General features: G+C 36.0%; 2 protein-coding genes across 2 annotated transcripts; one reads left to right on the top strand and one right to left on the bottom strand.

The window, feature by feature from the left end:
* Nucleotides 1-11,862: 11,862 nt before the first annotated feature.
* Nucleotides 11,863-14,852, top strand: LOC147405791 (extracellular ribonuclease LE-like). Its single transcript, XM_086437503.1, has 4 exons — nt 11,863-11,910; nt 12,027-12,182; nt 14,290-14,488; nt 14,599-14,852. The coding sequence occupies exons 1-4, from the start codon at nt 11,863-11,865 to the stop codon at nt 14,850-14,852; spliced, it is 657 nt and encodes a 218-aa protein (XP_086293629.1).
* Nucleotides 14,853-19,556: 4,704 nt separating this feature from the next.
* Nucleotides 19,557-21,758, bottom strand: LOC147405790 (extracellular ribonuclease LE-like). The gene is made up of 4 exons (XM_086433640.1): nt 21,596-21,758; nt 21,320-21,475; nt 20,081-20,279; nt 19,557-19,966 (listed from the first exon to the last, which is right to left on the bottom strand). The coding sequence occupies exons 1-4, from the start codon at nt 21,695-21,697 to the stop codon at nt 19,743-19,745; spliced, it is 681 nt and encodes a 226-aa protein (XP_086289766.1). The 5' UTR covers nt 21,698-21,758; the 3' UTR covers nt 19,557-19,742.
* Between the last annotated feature and the right edge of the window lie 1,066 nt (nt 21,759-22,824).

The raw sequence follows: 22,824 nt of genomic DNA, 5'->3' as shown, positions 1-22,824 counted from the left end.
TTTATTTAAAAAAAAAATATTAGTTCTCTTCCTAAATATATTTATAAAATTAAGGGGAAAAAATTATAATATAAAAATTAATGAATTTGGAGGTTATGTACAACTTTATTTACTAGTGATTTTATTTTTTATATTGTATTTATCTTTTAAGATATAAAATTAAATTTAAGTGTTGATCAAAATGAAATTAGATTTGCTTAATGAGCTCAATTTGTCCAACCTACCCAAAATTCCCTAACTTGGGCTAACTCGAGCTCAATCCGATTTTAGAAGCTCAATCTCAGATTGTATTTGAGTTAATAAGCTCTAACCCGATGGTAAGGTTGAGGGTTCTACAACTTAGGTTGAGTCTGGGTTGACCCTCTGTAGACACCCCATTTTTGCACTCGCCTGATTAATCAACTCGTCAATCCGATTGCAATGATTCCCAATGATGGATGTGTATTCCATTGCTTTATTTTGTTACCAGATTTGTTTCAGAAATCCGGATGAGGTATCTCGAATTGACAAAACCTTAAAAACCACGCTACGCTAGGAAAATACGACCCCAGAAACATAGAAATCATCATCTTGCAGACCAGAAAGAAACTTCACGATAAAAATCACTAAAAATTATCAAATTACCAAAATATCCCTAACCTCAAAACAACCCTAGAGCCTACGTTACGCTTAGGAAAACTCTCTCGAACACATAAAATAACAAATCGAAACCTAATAAATCATTTCACCAATTTTAACAGAATTTAACAAAATTACGAAAATGCCCCTCGTAAAGTTCACAACCATTTCACACAAAAAACTTCATAAATAATAAAAACTAATATTTCCATTGAATTCCTTACGAAAAATCAATTCTAAAACATCCTGGAACATTAAAAATCGACTTAAAACGTGAAAAGTCCTCTCCGGGGGCAAAACGGTAATTTCACAATTTTCATAATTAAAAAATTCGAAATTAATAAATAAAACATTAAATAATTAAATTTAAACATTAATGAAATTAATTTAAAATTTTGAACCTAAAAAATCGATTAATCAGACTCTCAAGCAAAATTGTTGAGGGTTCGTGGGATATTTCTTTAAGGACCCCTCCATTTGGGGGTCCAAAGAATTAAAGATATTTTAGAGAGGGGTTCTCCAAAAATTAAAAGTAAATCAAGCAAGACTGAAGTCAAGGTATTAAAGTCAATCAAGTGAGACTGAAGTCAAAATTAAAGTCAATTAAGCAAGACTGAAGTCAAAATATTAAAAATCAATCAATTAAGACTAAAGTCAAAACATTAAAAGTCAATCAAATAAGACCAAAAGTCATAATAGAATTATAATTGATTAATAACTCTATCTAATAGAGTTCTAACTTAAAAATAATTCTACCTAAAACAATTCTAATTAAAACACAATTCTACCTAAAACAAGTCAAATTAAAACACAACTCTAATTAAACACTAACTCTATCCAAATCAACCCCTAAAAATATCTATAAATAGAGGTGCTCACACCCTATTTTCATATCAAATCATAAACCCTAAGAGAAGTAGGTCTAGACGCTCCCCTAGCCTCCCATAAACCCTAGTTTCGGAGTCCCAACTCCTTAGCTAACATCCCTCCTTCAATTTTAGTCTAGAAAACACCCAAAAGCCTTCTAAAAACATCCCCAAATCCGCAACGAACTTGAAGAGTTCAGATTCAAAAACAAGGAGATACCTTGCCTCGGAGATCCGAAGTCAAATCCGGAAGCAGAACGAAGCAAGGGAGCACGGTACAAGGAGCTCTTTTTGTCAGATCTGAGGGAACCAAGTCCTTGCCATCGGAAAGGTAAATTTTTATTTTTATTTATTTTTTTATCTAGGTTTTAGCAATGTAATTTACTTGGGACTTTAGTAGAGACCGACTTTGGCCGGGCGGGGTTGGTGCCTAACACCTTCCAACCCAGTAACTTGATCCCCGAATTCAGATTTTTTATAGTAGATTAGTTCTTTTTATCCATGTTAGAGTCAGTATGGTTCTTAGACCACAATAACTAGGTGGCGACTCCCAAACCTCAAGGGTCAAAAGCGGATCCGCGCACCCCGCGGATCGAGGGCGCTTTCACCCTCCAATCTGCCCAGGTTGCAACCCTATCAAGTAGGGTTGACAATGGGTCGAATAATCTCTACTTGTTGGACTTTTTTGAGCCAAGTTATTAAGGTATGGTACATTTTTTTTTTATCCAATTAAGTATTTGGGTAAAATTACTTATGATCATCTTTTAAGGCCTGCTATGGATATGTGTCATATTCATTAATCCAAGTTTAAAACATTAAATTCAAAACAGTATACATATGATCAAAATTTAGGGTCTCGCAATGAAGTACATATATCTGACTTGGATATTCGCTTCAAATTTAGATACAAATATCCTTTAAATAATCAAATAAATAGTTGGATATGGGTATCCTTAATTAAATCGAATAAAAAAATTTGATATGGATATCTCAATATAGATATGAGTATATGATTCACCTAACTTGACATGTTGCCAACCCTAGAGGTACGATTATTTCACTCGGAGTCGAATCAAACTCTGAGTCAATTAAAATCAAGCACCAAAAGTGTAAATAGGGTAGGCAATAATCATTTTTATGGATGGGGCAATAGCTTGATGTCGTAAGAAAGTACGTTCAATCACGAAATGGAAGCGATATGCATCGTTGGATAGAGCTACCAATTGGTGCAAGGTTTCATATGCACTATCAAGACGTAGAGTTGGTTAAGTTTTCAACTTCGTGTAGTACAAGATTCATATTGAACAGCTTCTCCATATAAATATTTTTTATTTTGAAACAAATACGCCAGGCTGTGGGACCCTGTTTGGTTTCCCATTTGAGGCTACAATTGTGTGCCGTTTCAAACTAAACTCTGCACAAGCAATCAATGGGGGGCCCTTTGGCCTTGCTTCATTTGTTTAAAGTTCTGAACTGTTTTCCAAAACATGATGATGGGACTATTTTTATTAACAACCCAAATCCTAAGTTAGTATCACCTCAATAGTTTGTTAGGTGGGCCACCATTTTAAACAGAACTAATAAAAAATGATTCCAATTAATGTTTTTTTAAAGGGAAAAATAAGTATAAATTAATGGTTTCTATAGGTTTCAAACTCTAGTTTCTAAAAATCACCAAAGAAATATCCAACATAGCAACATATATAGAAATTGTACACGTTTCACAATACAAAATCATCCCTACAACAGCTTTATTTGGCAACAGGACTTTCATGAACCCTTGTAGTCTAGACTTTGTATGGCTGCATGGACATATATACGAGCGGTTCCTCGTGTCAAGGTAACTGCTTATACTCAACCAAGTGATCCATGTAGCATGGACATGCCAAACATCTAGAAATATTTACAAAAAAGTGATCAACTTTTGACGAATTTACAATTCCAGCTCACTATTCATTTTAACTATCAAAACGTAAATGATAACGAATTCAGAGGTTTTAAAGTGTCTATTTTACAGGTTTAATGTGACTATCTATCAGGTTTTGCTATTTTTGGAGAGAGAGAGTCACTTTAAACCTGTGAATTCATTATCATTCACATTTTGTTAATTAAAATGAACAATGAGACAGAATCCTAAATTCGTCAAATTCCTCATGAAATGGTAATTCACCCAAACATTTATCTGCGCGGGTTGTTAATTGACTTCTGAAGATGAGCCAAGTGTGAAAACCAAGGCATCCTTGAGGAGCTTGAAATCACCTACCCATAACCACCACTTTTATTATTATTATTATTATTATTATTTAAAGGTATGCATGTCCAATTGGGAAGTATACCTTTGGGTGTACATATCGAAGAACAACCTATTCATATGGACCACACATCCACATGGCACTAAAAAACATGAGGTTTTCAAATCATTCGTATTAATTTAACACCCCCTTAGCCAGGAGGTTTCCAAACCATATTTATAGCAGGTTTTATAGAAGCTGAACATGTACAATCCCAAGCTTGGAAAAAAAATTTACACTTGTCAATATCTTTGATATTTACTGTAGATGCAAAAATTTACTCTACCTCGTGATCCTCACTGATATGAATACACTCCTTCTCCTGTGCTTGGGGGAGGGCTTGCAACAAAACCATTCCGACACCCAAGTCAGAATTTCTAGTACAAGTAATGTAGAATATTTTCAGAGGGAATTGCATCTTTGTGGTGTGACACTACCTTGTATTTATAGGGATTTTTACCCTTAGATTTTCGTGGATTTTCTCCATGATTCTCATCTGAGTGGTTACTCCCTTTTAAGGATTTTCCTTGATTTTTGTGCAGGCAATTACATATTCCCTATTTTGAGTGATTTGTTCCAAGTTACATGCCTTTGAAAGTAGATCGGCTTAGTGGTAGGTCGGGTGATCGGTTAAACTACCACATAGTTCGATTCTTTGACAACAAATCCGTGAGATTGCCACGTGTCACTTGCTCGAGAAATATCCTCCACAGTTACCATTGAACCATCTAACCGATCTTTAATAGCTTGGGAAATCGTTTGAACAATGGGTGTTTTATGTGTTGACTTGCCTCAAAGATCTTCGATTTCTTTCTCTACACAAGGCATAAGTTGCTGTGTACTGAAAACCACATAAAAGCATATCTTTTATCACCTTGTTTGGGAAGCTACAACTCTCGATTATTAGGATATCTTCATCAACAAATCCAACTTCCCTTCTTCTAATGCCGAATTCAACCTAAATAGTTCTCTAAACCCAGCAACTAAATGAGCATTTGAAGAACGCATCTTGAAGGAATAATAAGCCCTCTCTTGCAAATATTTTCTTGGGTTGCTAATCTCCTTAAAACAGACATCCATGCCACAAATGAATATCTTGGAATTCTTTTAGAATTCCAAATAATATTGTACCACTTTATCATTGGCCCCCGTGGATTTAAAGATCTCTAGACACTCTTCAAAGTGGAATTCCCCTTAATTAGAAGTTAGTATCGAAATAATTTTATATTCTCTTCCTTTCTCCGGATTTGGATGATTACACACAAATTCAAATACTCTTTGCATTTTGTCATTGTAAGAGGGACTTAAATCCCACCTTCCTTCTCTAAAATATTCAGCCACTATTGCCATTGGATTGCTATCAAAGAATTCCACAATTCTACTCCCAAATTGAGTCGATAGAGGATGTACCCTCTTCCAGCCACATGGATCAAATCTCCATTTTTTAGATATCTATTTCGAACGCATTTTGACCAAGTGGATTCATTATTGATCAAACTCCAAAATAGTTTCATCACAAAATCATAGATCATTTGCCTCAGGATATACAAGAAAAAGATTTATGGTTCTGCATATCCTGAGACAAATGATCTACGGTTTTGTGATGAGGTCCCCGATTATTATTCTTTCATCAAACCTGCTTTATTCAAGTCTGAAATTCTTCTTATGCCTAATCCACCTTCCGCGTTGATACACAAACTTCCAATTTATTGGATGGAGCAAGGGAGCAAGAGATGGACCTTTCCAGAGAAATCGAGAAAATAAGACCTCAATATTTCTAACACTTATACCAAAAAAAAAAAAAAGAGTAGAGCTCCAATAGAATTGGAAGCTGGAAAGAACATCTAAAAGAGAGGAAATTACATTTCCAACCCTCAAGCATCTTTGGAAATTTGTCAATTAGGGATTGATGAAAAATGAGCACTTAATCTAGAAGAGAAAAATAGAACACCAACCGTAGAGAAATCGATCCAAGAACAATAAACAAAGAAAAGTAAAGCGAGATGCAACCACGCACAAACCACAAAGATTTTAAGTGGCTCCCTCAAGATTCAAGTACGTTTGTCTACAGATTACATAGATGCCATTATCAAGAGAAAATTCACAGTTACAGATAATACCCTTTCATCTTGAAAATACCTTTAGAGAAAAAAATTCGGGGGATCACTGGCCCCTCTTCACCTCCCCAACAAGCTCAACGCCAAGCTCGATCGGTTAGGATGTGTGGAGTGATTAACAATATGTTATTGTTAACCAGTACCACCAAGCTCCACAACACCAAGGGAAAACTGGAAGAGACCCTTTAAAAAAGCCCAAAGTGGTCAAAACTTCAAATCTACCTTTGCAAGAATTAAATGTCAAGCATGGAGCATATGTGGCAATAATTATACATGATACTGTATAATTCACTTACGTCTTTCTCCATCTTTTAACATGCATTTCACTAAACTTCAAGGATGTCATGTGACTTCAAAAAAAAAAATTACTGTTGTGTGGAAGTGTAACAAGAGTAAGGATAAAATAACAAAATGAACATACAAGAATTACGTGGTTCGACAAATTGTCTATGTCCACAGAGGAAAAGGAGTAAAATCCACTATCAACAATGAAGATTACAGACTTTCTGTCCACAACCACAAGGAACTACATAGAGCAAAAACATAAAGAAACCCTACTCAAAAATGAAATATATACCCAATAAAAAAAGTGCCTTGAGGGCACTACCCCCAAACCCCTGCGTGGGTCCACTGTGCATCGGGAAAGATCCGTTTTGATACTGCCTTTTCTCTTGAAGTTTGTAGATGCAGATTCTCGCTTTCCTCATGATCTGTAATGATGCTTCCTAAGCTTGGGGGAGGGCCTGCAACGAAACCACTCTGATGCCCAAATTAAAATTTTAGTGTCGATCTAATAGAATGTTCTTTAGGGAATATTTTTCTAACCTTTTGGGTGTGTTGCTACCTTGTACTTATAGAATTCTTCGTTCGCAAAACCCCTTGGATCTTCTCCGTGATTCTTGTCGGAGTGGTTGCACCTGCTCTGTGATCTATCTCAATTTCCGTAGGAATAGTTGAACCTAATCCCTCAGTTGCAAGGGCAATTGCACCTAACACACGAGGTTCTACGGATTTTGCCCTGACTTACCTACTAGCACAAATATGAAAAGTCATCCTAAATATAAGTCAGACGGCTCGTCACATAATTCGGTGAGTCAGTTACGATTCCTTGAGATTGCCACATGTCACTCACCCGAGAAATACCATCCACAAAGTCCACGCCCAATAAGAATACTAGACTTCTCACTAACATTTACATATTATGATTAAATTATTTTTTAAGATATTAGGATTATTGATTAACCAAAAGAATTTTTTAAACTTAATCATATAATATTTCACGTGCAATCACATGTGCATTTTTAAATTGCTATGTGTGCATCATATACAAGAGGAGACGAAAAGTTAATACAGTATTTAAAATTACAGTGCATTGAATATGCTGTCCAAATCCTTATAATTATGGAAAATGCTGGCTATAATTATAGCCTATAAAATATAAATACAGCTATAAAACTGGCAATCCATCTCACTCAAACCCAAGAGAAAGAAAAGAAGAAGAAAGCTTACCATGAAAGAAAGTTCTTCAATTCTATAGTGATTCTACACACAAGAACAAGATGCACAGAACCTAATAGAAGTAGTACTACTACAGCAATCAACTAACAGCAGCAGAAATTTATGAACAAGAATAGAAACAGAACAAAAAATAAATGTAACAAGAAAGATTTATACTGGTTCAGAATGCAATGAGCATTCCTACATCCAGTTTCGGCTTGGCCATTCAAATCCACTATTTGCAATGAGAGTTACAGAATACACGGTATAGAACTCAGAGAATACACCAGAGAAAATACATTCAGCCCACACACTCAAGGTCCAACAATGGCACCCTTTTACACTGATATTTTTACTTTCTCACTTTTCTCTCTACATGAACACACCTTTCTTCTCTCTCTCTTTTTGCTACCTCAATCCTCCTTGGATCCAGCAATATATTCCTTTTTCATCACAATGTTCTGCAGTACAGTTTGTTATCTTCAATCCAATAGAAAAACAACAAGTGTCATCTATACACAAGGGCAAGGAATAAAACATTCTTGCCAGGCTGGATTAGTAACAAACCAAATCAGCTGCCAGGTGAGACAAACCAGTCAGCACCTAAAGATTTTGGATCACTATACCACAAATTTCCACCTTGATCCAAGCTACTTGAGGTGCACCAACATCATAGTGAATCCTTGGCCAAGAACAAGTTCAATCAGTAATGAGGGGCAGCCCGAACATTAATAATGTTCAGGCACAGATTGAACTTAGAGCTAGTGACAGGCTTAGTAAGCATGTCTGCAGGGTTATCCGTGTGGATTTTCTTAACTATAACCTTCCCTTCAGCAACAATATCTCGAATGAAATAAAACTTGATATCTATATGTTTCGTCCTTTCATGATACATGTGATGTTTTGTCAAATGAATTGTACTTTGGTTATCACAATAAACACTCACCCCTTTCTGATTAACTCCAAGTTCACCAAGCAGACCTTGAAGCCAAATGGCTTCTTTTACAGCTTCTGTAGCTGCAATCAGTTCGGCCTCTGTTGTCGAGAGAGCTACAACTGGTTGCAAGGTAGCTTTCCAACTGATTGTACAACCAAATAGAGTGAATACATAACCGGTAAGAGATCTTCTCTTGTCCAAATCACCAGCATAGTCTGAGTCAACATACCCAATCAGCTTCTCCTTCTCATTCGCTTCAGATGTTCTTTTATAACACAAACCATAATCTGAAGTACCTTTAAGGTACCTGAAAACCCACTTTACAGCCTCCCAATGTCCCCTGCCAGGATTAGCCATCAATCTGCTTACCACACTTGCTGCATACGCCAAGTCAGGTCGAGTGCATACCATGGAGTACATGATGCTCCCAATGGCACTTGTATCATGTCAGCCTTCTCATCATCGGTTGAAGGTGACAATGCAGATGACAACTTGAAATGGCATGCTAAGGGTGTTTGAACAGCCTTAGCTTGAGACATGCCAAATCTATCAAGCAACTTGAAAATGTAGCTGGTCTGAGAAATGAACAACTCACCTTTGTTCCTGTTGCTCTTAATTTCCATCCCCAAAATCCTCTTGGCTACTCCTAAATCCTTCATTTCCAATTCCTTGCTCAAAAGTGTCTTGAGCATTCGAATCTCACTCATGTTAGTTGATGCAATTAGCATGTCATCCACATAAAGTAATAGAAATACACCAACACCACCATCTATCCACTTAATGTAGACACAACTATCAAAATCACTTCTCAAATAGTTGTTCTTCTTCATGACTTCATCAAACTTAAGGTACCACTGTCTCGGAGATTGTCTTAAACCATACAAGGACTTCTTCAATAAACACACTTTTCCCTCATCACCATGTTTAACAAATCCTTTTGGCTGAGACATGAAAATTTTCTCATCAAAGTTCCCATGTAAAAAAGCGGTTTTCACATCCATTTGCTCTAGCTCCATGTCAAATTGAGTAACTAAAGCTAGAAGCACTCTAATAGATGTATGCTTGACAACCGGAGAGAACACTTCATTGAAGTCAATTCCAGCTTGTTGTGTGAAACCACGAGCCACAAGCCTTGCTTTGAACCTTGGTTTTCCATCCTTTAAGCCATCTTCCTTAAGTTTATAAATCCATTTGCAACTGACCATCCTCTGTCCAGCTGGTTTATCAACCAACTCCCATGTTTTGTTTTTTCAACAAAGAATCCATCTCCTCTTGCATAGCTTGCCACCACTCCTTTCTTTCTTTGCACTTACAGGCTTCCTCATATGAAGTAGGCTCATTTTTTTCAAGAGTCTCAGCCATGAGCAATGCAAATGAAATCAGATCTGCATAGCCATATCTTGTAGGTGCCACCCTTGTTCTTCTTATCCTATCCCTTGCCAATTGATAATCTGCCAAAGCCTCAGGTTGCTCTTCATATTGTTCATCCTCGAGTTGTTCTACTTCTTCTTGAGGCCTATAATCTTGTTGGTTTTCTGTTCTATCAGCAAGTTCCACCTCAATTCCAGCACTAGCATCATGATCTGAACTTGCACTAGTACTACTTTCACCATTCTCTTTCAAGTAGTACTCATCTTCCTTGAAAACCACATCCCTACTGATGAAACACTTTGAAATATGCTTGTTTTGACACCATAATTTATATCCTTTTACACCTTCAGAATAACCAACAAACATACACTTTCTAGCTCTAGGTTCGAGCTTACCTTCTTTGGTATGTGCATAAGCCACACAACCAAATATCCTAAGATTATCATAACTTGGAGGAATACCTGTCCAAATTTCTTCTGGAGTCTTAAAACCAATGGCTGCAGAAGGACATTTGTTAATCAAATACGCTGCTGTATTTACAGCTTCCCCCCAAAATCGTTTTGGCATATTGGCACTGAATAGCATGCACCTTACACGTTCTAGCAGAGTTCTATTCATCCTCTCTACTAGACCGTTTTGTTGAGGAGTTCCCTTCACTGTTTTGTGTCTTACCATACCTTCTTTACTACAGAGCTCATCAAACTCCATGTTTAGAAATTCTAATCCATTGTCTGTTCTGAGCTTTTTAACCTTCTTTCCCGTTTGCACTTCAACCATTTTCTTCCACGCTTTGAACCTGCTGAAAGCCTCATCTTTAGTCTTCAAGATGTAAACCCAGACCTTCCGAGAACAGTCATCAATGATTGAAATGAAGTAACGACCACCTCCAAGAGTTTCATGCCTAGAAGGTCCCCACAAATCAGAGTGAACATAGCTGAGAGTCTCCCTTGTTGTGTAAGTTGAATTGCTGAATTTTACCCTTGTTGCTTTACCAAAAACACAATTCTCACAAAACTCTAACTTGTCAACTTTATCACCACATAACAGACTTTGCTTTTGCAGCTCTTGCAATCCTCTCTCACTGACATGGCCAAGCCTACGATGCCACAGTTGTGATTTGGACAGCTTTGCATGAGTTACTATTGCAGCAACTCCAATCACCGTTCTAGCTTGCGAGGTGTACAAACCATTGCTTCTCACTCCTTTCATCACTACCATGGATCCTTTTAAGACTTTAAGAACCCCATCACCACCTTTGTAGGTGTAACCATGATGATCTAACATGCCAAGTGAAATCAGATTTCTTTTCAGCTCTGGTATATGCCTTACCTCAATCAACAATCTTTCAGTTCCATCATGTGTTTTCAGTCTCACAGTACCAATACCAATTACTGAGCATGGCTTGTTGTTTCCTAGCAACACCTTTCCTCCATCAATTCCCTTATAAGTCTCAAACCAGTCTTTGTTGGGTGTCATGTGAAATGAACACCCAGAATCAAGTATCCACTGCTTATCACACTTGTCCGTGGCCACAACAAGAACATCTGCACTCTCATAACCATCCTCAACTGTGGCATTTACTTGTTCAACTTCTTTATCCTTTTCAGCCTTCTTACGTTTCGGACACAATCTTCTAATATGACCTTCTTCATGACAGAAATAACATTTTATTTTCTTAGGACCCTTGGACTTTGATCTAGACTTGCCCCTGCCCTTAAACTCCCTTCTATCAGATCTTCCTCGCACCACCAGCCCTTCACCAGTCTGCTCCTTTAGCTCATTCTTCCTTTGCAGCTCCTTGGAACTAAGAGCTCCTACAACATCATCAAGAGTAATAGTTTCCCTGCCATGTTTGAGTATATCCACAAAAGTTTCATATGATTTTGGCAATGAGTGTAACAACACCAGAGCCTTATCCTCATCATCATATTCCACCTGAATATTCTCAAGATCTAGACACAACTTATTAAACTCATCAATGTGATCTTGTAAATCCTTACCATCGGGCATCTTGAAAGTGAAGAATTTAGCCTTGAGATATAAACGGTTTGAGAGAGTCTTGGTCATATACAAAGTTTCAAGCTTAAGCCATACTTCAGCTGCTGTTTTCATCTTTGTCACCTCCCTCAAAACTTTGTCACTCAAGCTTAAAATAAGTGTGTTGTATGCTTTCTTCATTATTTCTTTCTTCTTTTCATCCGAGTAAGTTGTTGGCAATTTGGCCTCTCCTTGCAAAGCCTCATTTTATTGGTCCAAGAACTTGTTTTTCTCCTCTAAATTTACATTGAGTTGTGTTAAATTTATATACTTATGTTGTTGTTTTGTTTAGTGGCCTGGGTCATACTGTGACACAAAGAAAAGTTGTTGCTACCCAACGACAGGAAAGCCTGCAGCTGATTTCGGCATTCATGGGCTTTGGCCCAACTACAACAACGGATCGTATCCATCAAATTGTGATCCCGACAGCCTGTTTGATCCTTTAGAGGTATTTTATTTCTATTCTGCTGATTTTGATTGGTTTTATGAGCAATCGAAGGCAAAAGAAATGATAAAATCATATATATTAGAAAATTACATAAATAAATTTTTGTTTCTTTATTACAGGAAGAAAAAGGACATGGGTTATCTATTAGAAGACATAATGACATTAATGGGATTTGGATGAGAACTTCTATTGGCACATTAACTTTTACTTACAATATACCAATTTTTTTCAAATTAAATGATTTGGAGGAGATATATAGCCGTTCATTATTTTTGTTTCTATGGCATCCCAATTTTTTTTTTTTTTGACAGACTTTATTGTCACAACTTCTTTTGCTAATGAATGCCACTCCAAGATTTACATATGAATTGGGGTGGCATTAACAAAAGTTAGCGTGGCAATAGAAACTCTCTTTTTACCTTCCCCTAGATAAAAAATTAAATCCAATGGGGGTTAGTTTAGATGGTAAGGAGTGATTGGGTGTACTCCCATGTTGTGAGTCGTGACTTTGAATTTCTATATGTCCCTCTACAAAAATGTGATTATTTAATTGACGTAAATGTCGTAGGACGTGATAGGGTTGGGTTGGTGTGAGACCCAGGGAGATTAGCCTCACCAGAGGAGGGGATACTCCCTCGGCTACAAAATAAAAAAATAAATGATAAAGCATCAAATCCATAGTTTATTCTCCAAATGCACTCTTGAGAGAGAGAGAGAGAGAGGACCTACTTCTTATCCTCTAAATACTCCCTCCAAAAATAGAGAGAGAAATGGATGTCTTCTTTAAAGACATCATTCATGGAGGATTTACAATAGTGGTTCTTTATTTATTTATTTACTTATTTTTTATGGTTAAAGCTAATTTTAATTTTAATGTAATGAGATTATCCTTATTAACTTAGTAAGATTTCAAATATTACTAAGGGTCGTTTAACTCAACTCGTGGCATCCAAAACCTTGATCCACTACCATCGGAATATAGATGAAAAAATTCTATTTACTTCAAAAAAAATTCGAAACAAATCACCTTCGAATTTTTACTTTAAGTCATTTGGAGAAAATCCGTTTTTTGTTTTTTGTTTCACAAGTTCCACACTTGGTTCCATAGTCCACAGGGAATCAAATTTTGGCTTGATTCAATGGTTGGCTACACTGGTGAATCGATATGGGAATTCAGTAGCCGCCCATTTTAAATATTAAAATAAAAATTAAATTCTTTTTTGGATCTGAGTTTTTCCATGAAATCTAGAGGGTTGTGGTGCTGAATTGCAAATGTGACAATCTATTTGAGCTCAAAGAGCCTACTAAGCCATTAAGGAAAGTGTTTTTTCTTTTTAATGAGACGCAATTACTAAGTTCTACCTAGTGAGAATCGAACCTAGTTATATGATCTCATCATCAGAAGACTTAACCAACAAAGCTAGTTTGGCATCTACCATTCCTTTGAGGATGGATGGTTGTGGTTCTCTAATCTTCTTTTGTGTGGAATTTAGAAATTCATTTGTGTCTGTGTGTGTGTGTTATAGGTAAAAGTTGGTGTGCCAATATAAATTCTCTTTTATGGGTGGAACTTTTGTTGAGAAGTGTGCTGTTCATAAATAAATAAAAAAGCAAGGCCAATTCAACTCGAATCACTTGCATTTTGAGATGAAGAGTCACCAGAACACGATGAAACCATTTCTTCAACTCAACTCAGAAATTTGGAAGATTCTTCTCAAAATTCAATGAGTTACTCAGCTATATATGTATACTATTTTTGGGGAGAACTCAATATTTTATTTATTTTAATAAAAATATTAAAATTTATTTTAAGCATTTATAAATTTAATATATTTTATTTAAGTCATCTGAGGCTACTTTGATTCGCTTCATTACAAGTTTACAACTCATTTTAGATATAGAGTAATTTGCTTTTTGAGTGATTCATGCATTCTGAGGTTGAACAAACCTCAAACTCTTGGGATTAAACCTTCTATAAAGACAAAGGATTGCTGACCATTGGATTTTGTGTTTTAATTTCAGGTCGGGAATGGGATTTTGTGTTTTATTTTCATGGTCGGGAATGGGAACCTGACCCAAGCAATATTAATATTAATGATATGTGCAGATCTCAGACCTGATAACTACAATGCAGAGTGATTGGCCAACACTTGCTTGCCCAAGCGCGAATGGTATGAAATTTTGGTCGCACGAATGGGAGAAACATGGGACCTGCTCCAAACCCATCCTCAGCCAACGTGCGTACTTTGAAACAGCTCTAGACCTAAAGAAAAGAGTGGATCTCCTCAATATTCTTCAAAATGCAGGTAAGGAAGCTGAGACATTTAGGCAAACCACCACTGGTTTAAATATAACTTTTAAGCCTTCAAACTTATTTTAAAAAAAATTCCCAAATTTTGTTTCAAAAATGTTGTAGGAATCAAACCAGATGGGAGCTTTTATGGACTAAACAACATAACAAAAGCTATAACAGAAGCAATCGGATTCACTCCAGGAATACAGTGCAACAAAGATGCGTCACGTAACGCTCAGCTTTACGAGATTTACTTGTGTGTCGATCCTTCCGGGACTGACTTCATAAAGTGCCCTATACTACCAAAGGGGTGCCCTTCAAGTATCGAGTTCCCATCGTTCGGAGTAAATGATTTTAGAGAGATTGAAGAATACTAGCTAATTCACATATGTGTATGAGTCTTGACCCTCCATAGGTTTATTGAAATCTTATAGGATGCATTAGAATAAGGTTCATGTATTGTGGTAAGAATTGAATATGATTAGATATAAGTTTAGGTTTCTTTGAATTAGAGTTGGTTTTATTTAGGATCTGTTTTTCTATTAAGAGAATAAATCTTTATTTTCTATATAATCTTGTGTTAGGCTTCATTGTAGTTCAACAAAAAGAATTGATCTAATTCCTTCTTCTTTGTTGTGGAGGGCTTTTTACGTCCACTCCTCGAGATGTGTAAAGACCTTGATCAGATCAAGTAGATCTTGATCCACTGACTCTTTTGTCTCATTACTCCTCAATTTGTAACTCTAGATTTGGTAGATGTCTATGCCTACGTCACGAGTGATTTCATGCATTTGTTCCTCACACGTTGAATATTCCTTATTTATTAAAAAATTAAATAAGAAAAATGTTGAATTGATTGCACAAGACATTGCATTTCACGCTGCACTTACATGGATGTCTGTACAAAACCATAGATGCTAGTGTAAAACACAGTGTCTTACTCAGTTACTCCAGCATGATTATTTAAATAAATCGATAAAATATCAAACTCAATTAAGTCGAACAATTGTCAATCGAAACCAAATCCCTCAATATTTTTTGTGCATGTATTCCTTATGCATTTAAAAATTTAATTGTTGTATTCTACTACCCAAAAAATTAAAGTTAAAATTGCCAAGATTTCAAATTTGACTAATCGATTTAAAAAAAGTTTAAAAACTTCAATGTCAATGACTCACGATTCTTTACATGGATGTATTAAATATATTTAACTCATTAACAGGTTTGGTACGATTAAAACAAACAATGGGTTAATTCATCTTTAACACCAAGCTACAACGTGTTTTATCCATAAGACCCTAACTGTCGCCTCCCCTCTTGCAAGAATCAATGGCCGACCGACGGATCTACATAAAACTACTAAAATATCACTGTTTTCTACAATAAATTATGAAATATCTAAAAGGACTGTATTGCAATACTCAACGTGATAAGAGTTACAACAAAATATATAGAGATATAAAACAGATTTGTTGCAAATCTGTTACAGATTTACATTGACTTGTTAGCTCCTAAAATATTGGTATTCCTGGAATAAAGGAGGAGCAAATTCTTATCCTTTAGGATTGACATCAGCTGAAGGCTTTCTGTTAAGGCTGAGATTTGGAGAATCAATGATCCTAGAATAGGATTCTATCGTTGATTCTGCAGCTGTGTTATTATGCCCCCTCAAGTTGACAGGGGGAAGACCAATAGTCAACTTATTCCGAAGAAGATGAAATCTAGGTGCTGATAGGCTTTTAGTGAACACATCAGCCAAGTTGTCAATAGTATAAATGTAACAAACATTCAAAAGATGTTTGAGAACTCTTTCCCGAACAAAGTGATAATCGACTTCTATGTGTTTAGTTCTTACATGAAAGACCGGATTTGCAGCGAGAGAGATAGCCCCGACATTATCACACCAAATAAGAGGAGGGGCGGATAAATAAACATGTACATCCTTAAGAAGAGATTGAACCCAAGATAATTCAACAACAGTGTGTGCAAGAGCTCTGTATTCAGACTCAGTGGAGGAGCGTGAAACAATAGGTTGCTTTTTGGCACTCATGAGATGAGATTAGAACCGAAGAATAAACAATAACCGGTTGTAGAGCGTCGACCATCTGGGCTACCTGCCCAATCTGCATCACAAAAGGCTTGAAGAGATAGTGGAGAAGTCCCTCGCGTAAAAGTAATACCATAGTCAAGAGTCCCTTTGAGATAACGAAGAATTCGTTTCACAGCTAGCCAATGAGTACTCGTAGGAGAATGCAGGAATTGGCAAACTTGGTTGACAGAGAAGGCAAGATCTGGTCTTGTTAAAGTAAGATATTGAAGACTCCCGACAATACTGCGATATTCAGTGGTGAGTGGGAAGCTGCATGAAGAGCATTAAGTTGATTTGGAATTCCACGTCCTTGATATGAGTGATCAAGGCGATGGTAACAGTCAAGGGCAGAGTGCCCAACTTTGTTACAAATCTAGCAAATAAGACGAGTAGAAGTCGGATTGGTATGTGATTGTCCAACATGTTGACCGCCATTAGCATTGCGACCTTTTCCACGACCACGATCACGACCTCTACTAAATGAGTGAGAGGCCCCTCGACCAGAGTGGTTTCCACATTGGGAATGTAAGGGAGAACGGTTAGCCACAAAGGCAGTAGCTTCAGTTGCATTCGTTGAAAAAGTGTTTGTGATACGAATTTCTTCACTAATCAAGGAACCATAGAGTTCTCTCATAGTAATGGGTGGTTTTTGATGAGAAACAGAGGTGACAAATGGACCATATTCAGGTCCAAGTCCTTCCAAAACATATGTGACAAGATCAAAGTCATCAACTGGTTTGCCTACAGCAGCTAGTTTATCAATAGTAATCTTGAATTTGTGTAGATAATCCACTGCAGAGGTATTACCTTTTTTTAAAGTCTGCAATTGTCGACGAAACTGCATCACTTGTGCTTGCGATTGAGATAAAAACATTGTCTCAAGAGCGACCCACACAGATCGTGAGTTACATAGCCCGACAACTTGGGCTAGAATACCTTCTGTCAGCATGGCATTGATCCAACTTAGAAGAAATTGATCTTGCTTTTGCCAAGCAAGATAAGCATCATTGACTTGATGAGGTTGCAATCCGCTATCTACAGTTGTCGAGGTAAACTTAGGAGAACACGATGTTTTGCCATCAATAAAACCGACAAGATCATTGCTCTTCAAAATCGGCAAAAATTGTGATTTCCATAAAAGATAGTTGTTCTGATCAAGTTTTATGCTAATAAAATGAGAGATGTTCGGCATTTGAGAAAGAGATGAATGATTCTTGGTGGGAGGAGATGTAGTGATGGAAGAAGAGGCATCCATGTGCAGAGTTCTGTTAATGAAGATGGATCAAAAAAAAAATGTATCAAACGTTTGTTGCAGTGGCTCTGATACCATAAAAGGATTGTATTGCAATACTCAACGTGATAAGAGTTACAACAAAATGTATAGAGATATAAAACAGATTTGTTGCAAATCTATTACAGATTTACATTGACTTGTTAGCTCCTAAAATATTGGTATTCCTGAAATAAAGGAGGAGCAGATTCTTATCCTTTAGGATTGACATCAGCTGAAGGCTTTCTGCTAAGGCTGAGATTTGGAGAATCAATGATCCTAGAATAGGATTCTATCGTTGATTCTGCAGCTGTGTTATTAATATCTCCGAATAATACTATCAAAATAATGAAAATAATAGGTCTTTTCGGGTACTTTTTTTTTTCCAAAAATTTCTTTAAAAAGTAAAAAAAAAAATAGAAGTAAAAGATTATACTTCTTGTGGAGCAGATCTAGGCAATTGGATAGTCTTGATTTTGCTTTCTTTGAAGCCTTTTTATTTCCCTTGCAATTAGAAGATCTTCCATTAAAGGACCTCTTTTTGCCTTGTTATTTGTTGGAAATAAACAAATTGTCTTTAACCTTACAATTATGTAAAATCCAGTCACACGCACACACACTTAAAGAGAGAAAGAGAGAGAGAAATCTAAAAAAAAACAGAGATTTTGTACAACAATCCAAAGATCTGAGAGCATGGGTTATAGGAGGGGTAAAAACAGATTGTTTGAGAGTTGTATAGGTTGTATTTGGTTTAGCCTCCATCTTCCCAAATATATCTTACACTGTGGATTGTGTTTGTGATTGGAAAAAAAACCCTGTTTTATATAATAGACAATTCACATGTGAGTGAGGCACATCCTTTCTCAGATTAAAAAGGATAAAAGAGAAAATATAACAAAATTAAAAGAGATGAAAGATAAATAAAATAAAATTGAATCCAAAAAATTATTATTTGATGGAAGAGGTATTATAAAAGATAATAAAAAAAAATTAAAAAAAAAATTAAGATTAAAAAGGTAAGAAATGAAAAATAATAAAATAAATTAAAGGGATAAAAAAAATATATAGTATAATTAGAGGGAGACATCCTCTTTCGATCAAGGGGTAAAAGTGAAAAAAATAAAATTGGAGAAGTATTGTTAAAAAAATTAAAATTAAGGGAATAAAAGATGAAAAATAATATAATGGGATTAAATAAGTAGAAAAAAAAATATAGTACAATAGAAGAGTAGAAGTATAAAAGAAGTAAGGTGGGTCTTATGACACTATAACTTGATGGGAGATTTTATTATATAGATAGATGTCATGACCTTTAAGAATGGTAAGTCCCCTCCATCAAATTTGCCATATGTCATAATTTATGAGAGTCAAATGTATGATCCAGACTGAGGGGATTTTGTGACCCACGCCTTATTAAAATACAACTGATAATTTAGTAGTGTTAAAAAAGTAACCTGCCATCTTATTTAGGTACATTGCGTAATTTTAAGCTCATGGACAAGACATTATTCCTTAATATTAATCTTCTATGCGGATTCAGATTGTAAGTTTTTTTGTAATTTTTAATTCTTAAATAAATTTTAATCCATCTTTTTTGTTTTTTTTCCATTGTATAAGCCTATTTTTCATGAGTTCAATAATTTGATGCTGACGAGAATTGAACCCAGGTCTATTGTATCATCACCCAAAGATTTTACCAAGAAAGTAAGCTTGCACATATAATTACAATAAATCCTAAGCAACAAAACCGAAACAAACTTTAATATGGTGAAGCCCTTATTCCAATACATCCAATAACACTCCAATAAAAATTTCATCTATTTAATACATATATGGTAGGTCAGCTCTATTACATTTTATTGCCACCATCAATGTGAACTGGTAGACCTGAAACCCTCAAAATTTTACTTAGAAGGATGGGAACTCGATCCTCGAAGAACACTTTCCCTTGGGAAGAACAGGACACCTCACGAACTTAGTTCCGGAAGTGTCCACGCACAAATAAATCTGGTAGAGCTGAGAGTTACCCGACGTGTCTACATTGCACTCTATTCCTGGAGTGAATCCGGTCGCTTCTCTTATAGCTTCTGTTATACTATTTAAGTTGTAAAAGCTCCCATTTGGTTTGATTCCTATAACATTTTTGCAACAAAATTAGAGTAAAAAATAAAATTAGTAAATTTTAAGGCTTAGAACCTATAGAATTAAATCATTGATATTTATTAGTTTTAATGTTTCAGCCTTACCTGCATTTTGAAGAATATTTAGGAGATTCACTCGTTTTTTGAGGTCTAGAGCTGATTCGAAGTATCCACGCTGGCTGAGGATAGATTCTGAGCAGGTCCCGTGTTTCTCCCATTCGTGCGACCAAAATTTCAAGCCGTCCCCTTTTGGGCAAGCAAGCGTTGGCCAATTCTGTTGCATCGTACTTTTTAGGTCCGAGATCTACACAAATGAGGCACAACATTTAGTTTTGAACAGGCTATCCTTTCTTTTAATGGCGTACCCTTACAACCAAACATCCATGTCATCGTGTTTAGTATATTCTATTCCTGCATTATAAAACTAGGTCAAAAAAGCCCATTAGGCCTTTTATTTATGAACAACAATAACACCATTTCAAGTTAAAAAAAAGAGAACTTCCATTGGCACACCAACTTTTACCAATAACACTAATAAATGAAATTATACATTACATACCTAATAAAGTAAAGAAAATATCATAATCTAACTCTCTTTCTTCCTGAATTTTAAATACCATCCGTAGCAAATGTTTCTCGAACAAGCGACACATGGCAATCTCGAGAAATTTTAGTCGAAGAATCGAATTACATGATGACCGGAATAGCTTTCACGAAAATCAAGGCAAATCTCTAAATAGGCGTAACCACTCAGACAAGAGTAATGGAGAAAATCCAAGAAAATCAAAGGGCAGAAACCCCTATAAATACAAGGATGCATCACGCCAAAAAAGTATGCAATTCCCTTCCTGGAAATACTCTATACAACTTGTGCTAAAAATTTTGACTTAAGCGTCAGAGTGGTTTTGTAGCAGGCCCTCCAAAGAGCATAAAAAAAGGAAAGTACTTTCATCAGTGAGGATCATGAGGTAGAGCAAATTTTTGCATCTACACCCTCCATGAGTGAAGTTTTGAAAACGTCATCCATCTCTCTCTCTACCTCTGAAAGGGGTATTTAGAGGAGAAGTGGGTTAAGTCTGTCACTTTCTCTTTGAAAGAGCATTTTGAAAAGGTTGGTGTGTTAAATAACTAAAAGTTGATGTGCCAATAGAAGTTCCATCCATAAAAGAAAAACATCTTCCAAGCCCATTAATGACATTATGGCCTCTAAAGGCTGGCCCGTGTACTTATGTTTTTTTTTTACCAAATAGAGATGTATTTCTCTAATTTTGTAACCTATGCTTTTATATTGCTAATAAAACCATTAACCAATTGAAATCAGTACATATTTGGAAAGAAAAATACCTCCGATGGATCGAATGGGGTCTGGGAATCGCAGTTCGATGGATACGATCCATCATTTCTATTGGGCCAAAGCCCATGAATGCCAAAATCACTAGCAGGCTTTCCTGTAGTTGGGTAGCAACAACTTTGCTTTGTATCACAGTATGACCCAGGCCACTAAAAACAAAAAACGAAAAAAATATCTCTAAAATTAGCAGAACCCAAGATAAATTTAGAGGAGAAAAACAAGTTCTTGGACCAATAAAGTGGGATTGTTTAGTGTTGATTGAAACTGACCTGTTGAACAAAGTAGAAGAAATCGAAATCCTGGGCAATACTTACAACTGCTAAGAGTTGTAGTACAAGAATATGAACGAGAATTGAAGAACTTGTTTTCATGGTTGAGAAGTTTGATTTCTAGCTTTCTCTTCTTCTTCTTTTGTTGTTGGATTTGAATGAGATGGATTGCCATTTCAAAGAGGTGTATTTATAGGTTAAAATTGGAAGGATTTGGACGGCATATTCGGTGTATTCATTGTATCTTTATGTAGCGAATTAACTTCTCGTTTGGTGTGTATTGTCATGTCGGCTTGCCATTTATGTTTATGATTCGGATCCTGTACTCCAGGAGCAATGTATCTATCTAACTTCATTATCTCTTTAAAACAAAAATAGCACAATATTTCCCTTTTCAACTTTCAACTCACCCATGATTGTTTTCCCTATCTTTTATACTTAAAAATACCTCTTCCCCAAACTAGTATTTTGAGAATGATCTTTCTCGTGTTTCCTGCAAAACATCTTAAATCTAGGAGGGGTCCTTTGATCAAGAACATTTGACGATCAAGTTAGCAAGAAATCAAGAAGGATTGAGTTAGAGTATGAGTCAGTATTCCATTACTTTTGTGTTGATCCCTTTCCTTTTTAGACTCCAACAGTCCTTCTATCATTAGTAATTTCCTTCTCGAAAGTCTTGCAAATATTTCAGTATCCTGCTTGAATTAAAATCTTTTTATCTTTATTTTATTAATTCCGTGTTAAATTGCAATTCTTCCTTATATTGGTCTCTTCCTAATTTGATATGAGAGTCTGACTCTAATTAGAATCCTGGTAATCCTAGGAAATCTTTTGCTGAGATTAGCTCTAATCCACTTGTTAATTTCGTAATTTTTCTTTAACGCACTAACCACTCAGTCGTGTTCAATCGAGTTCTTTGGGTTCTACTGCATGCCACTTAAGTTAAGTCCTTTAAATGAGTTGGTTGACCTGATGCGTGAATGTCTTGGCTAAACTATTAACTTGCCAAGTAGACTTACCAACTTCGAAGATGTGACATATGTCTCTCCAGACTTAGTATTACTTTGTTTTAGTAGTCACATGGAGGCATTTTATTTGTCCACGTCGTTGAAACTAGTTACACATCAACACTTTTGATTTAGTAAAATATGCCTAATTCATGTACCTTTTCGTGATGAATGCACTCGATCTTGGTACGCGATTGGATATGTTGTTGACATGGTAAGGGC

The sequence above is a fragment of the Akebia trifoliata genome, chromosome 3 (assembly GCF_017979445.1).
Source record: "Akebia trifoliata isolate Shusen 1 chromosome 3, ASM1797944v1, whole genome shotgun sequence".
In the NCBI taxonomy this organism is placed as follows: Eukaryota; Viridiplantae; Streptophyta; class Magnoliopsida; order Ranunculales; family Lardizabalaceae; genus Akebia; species Akebia trifoliata.
The sequence above is the reverse complement of the archived record's forward strand: the minus strand, read 5'-3'. Positions and strand labels throughout refer to the sequence as shown.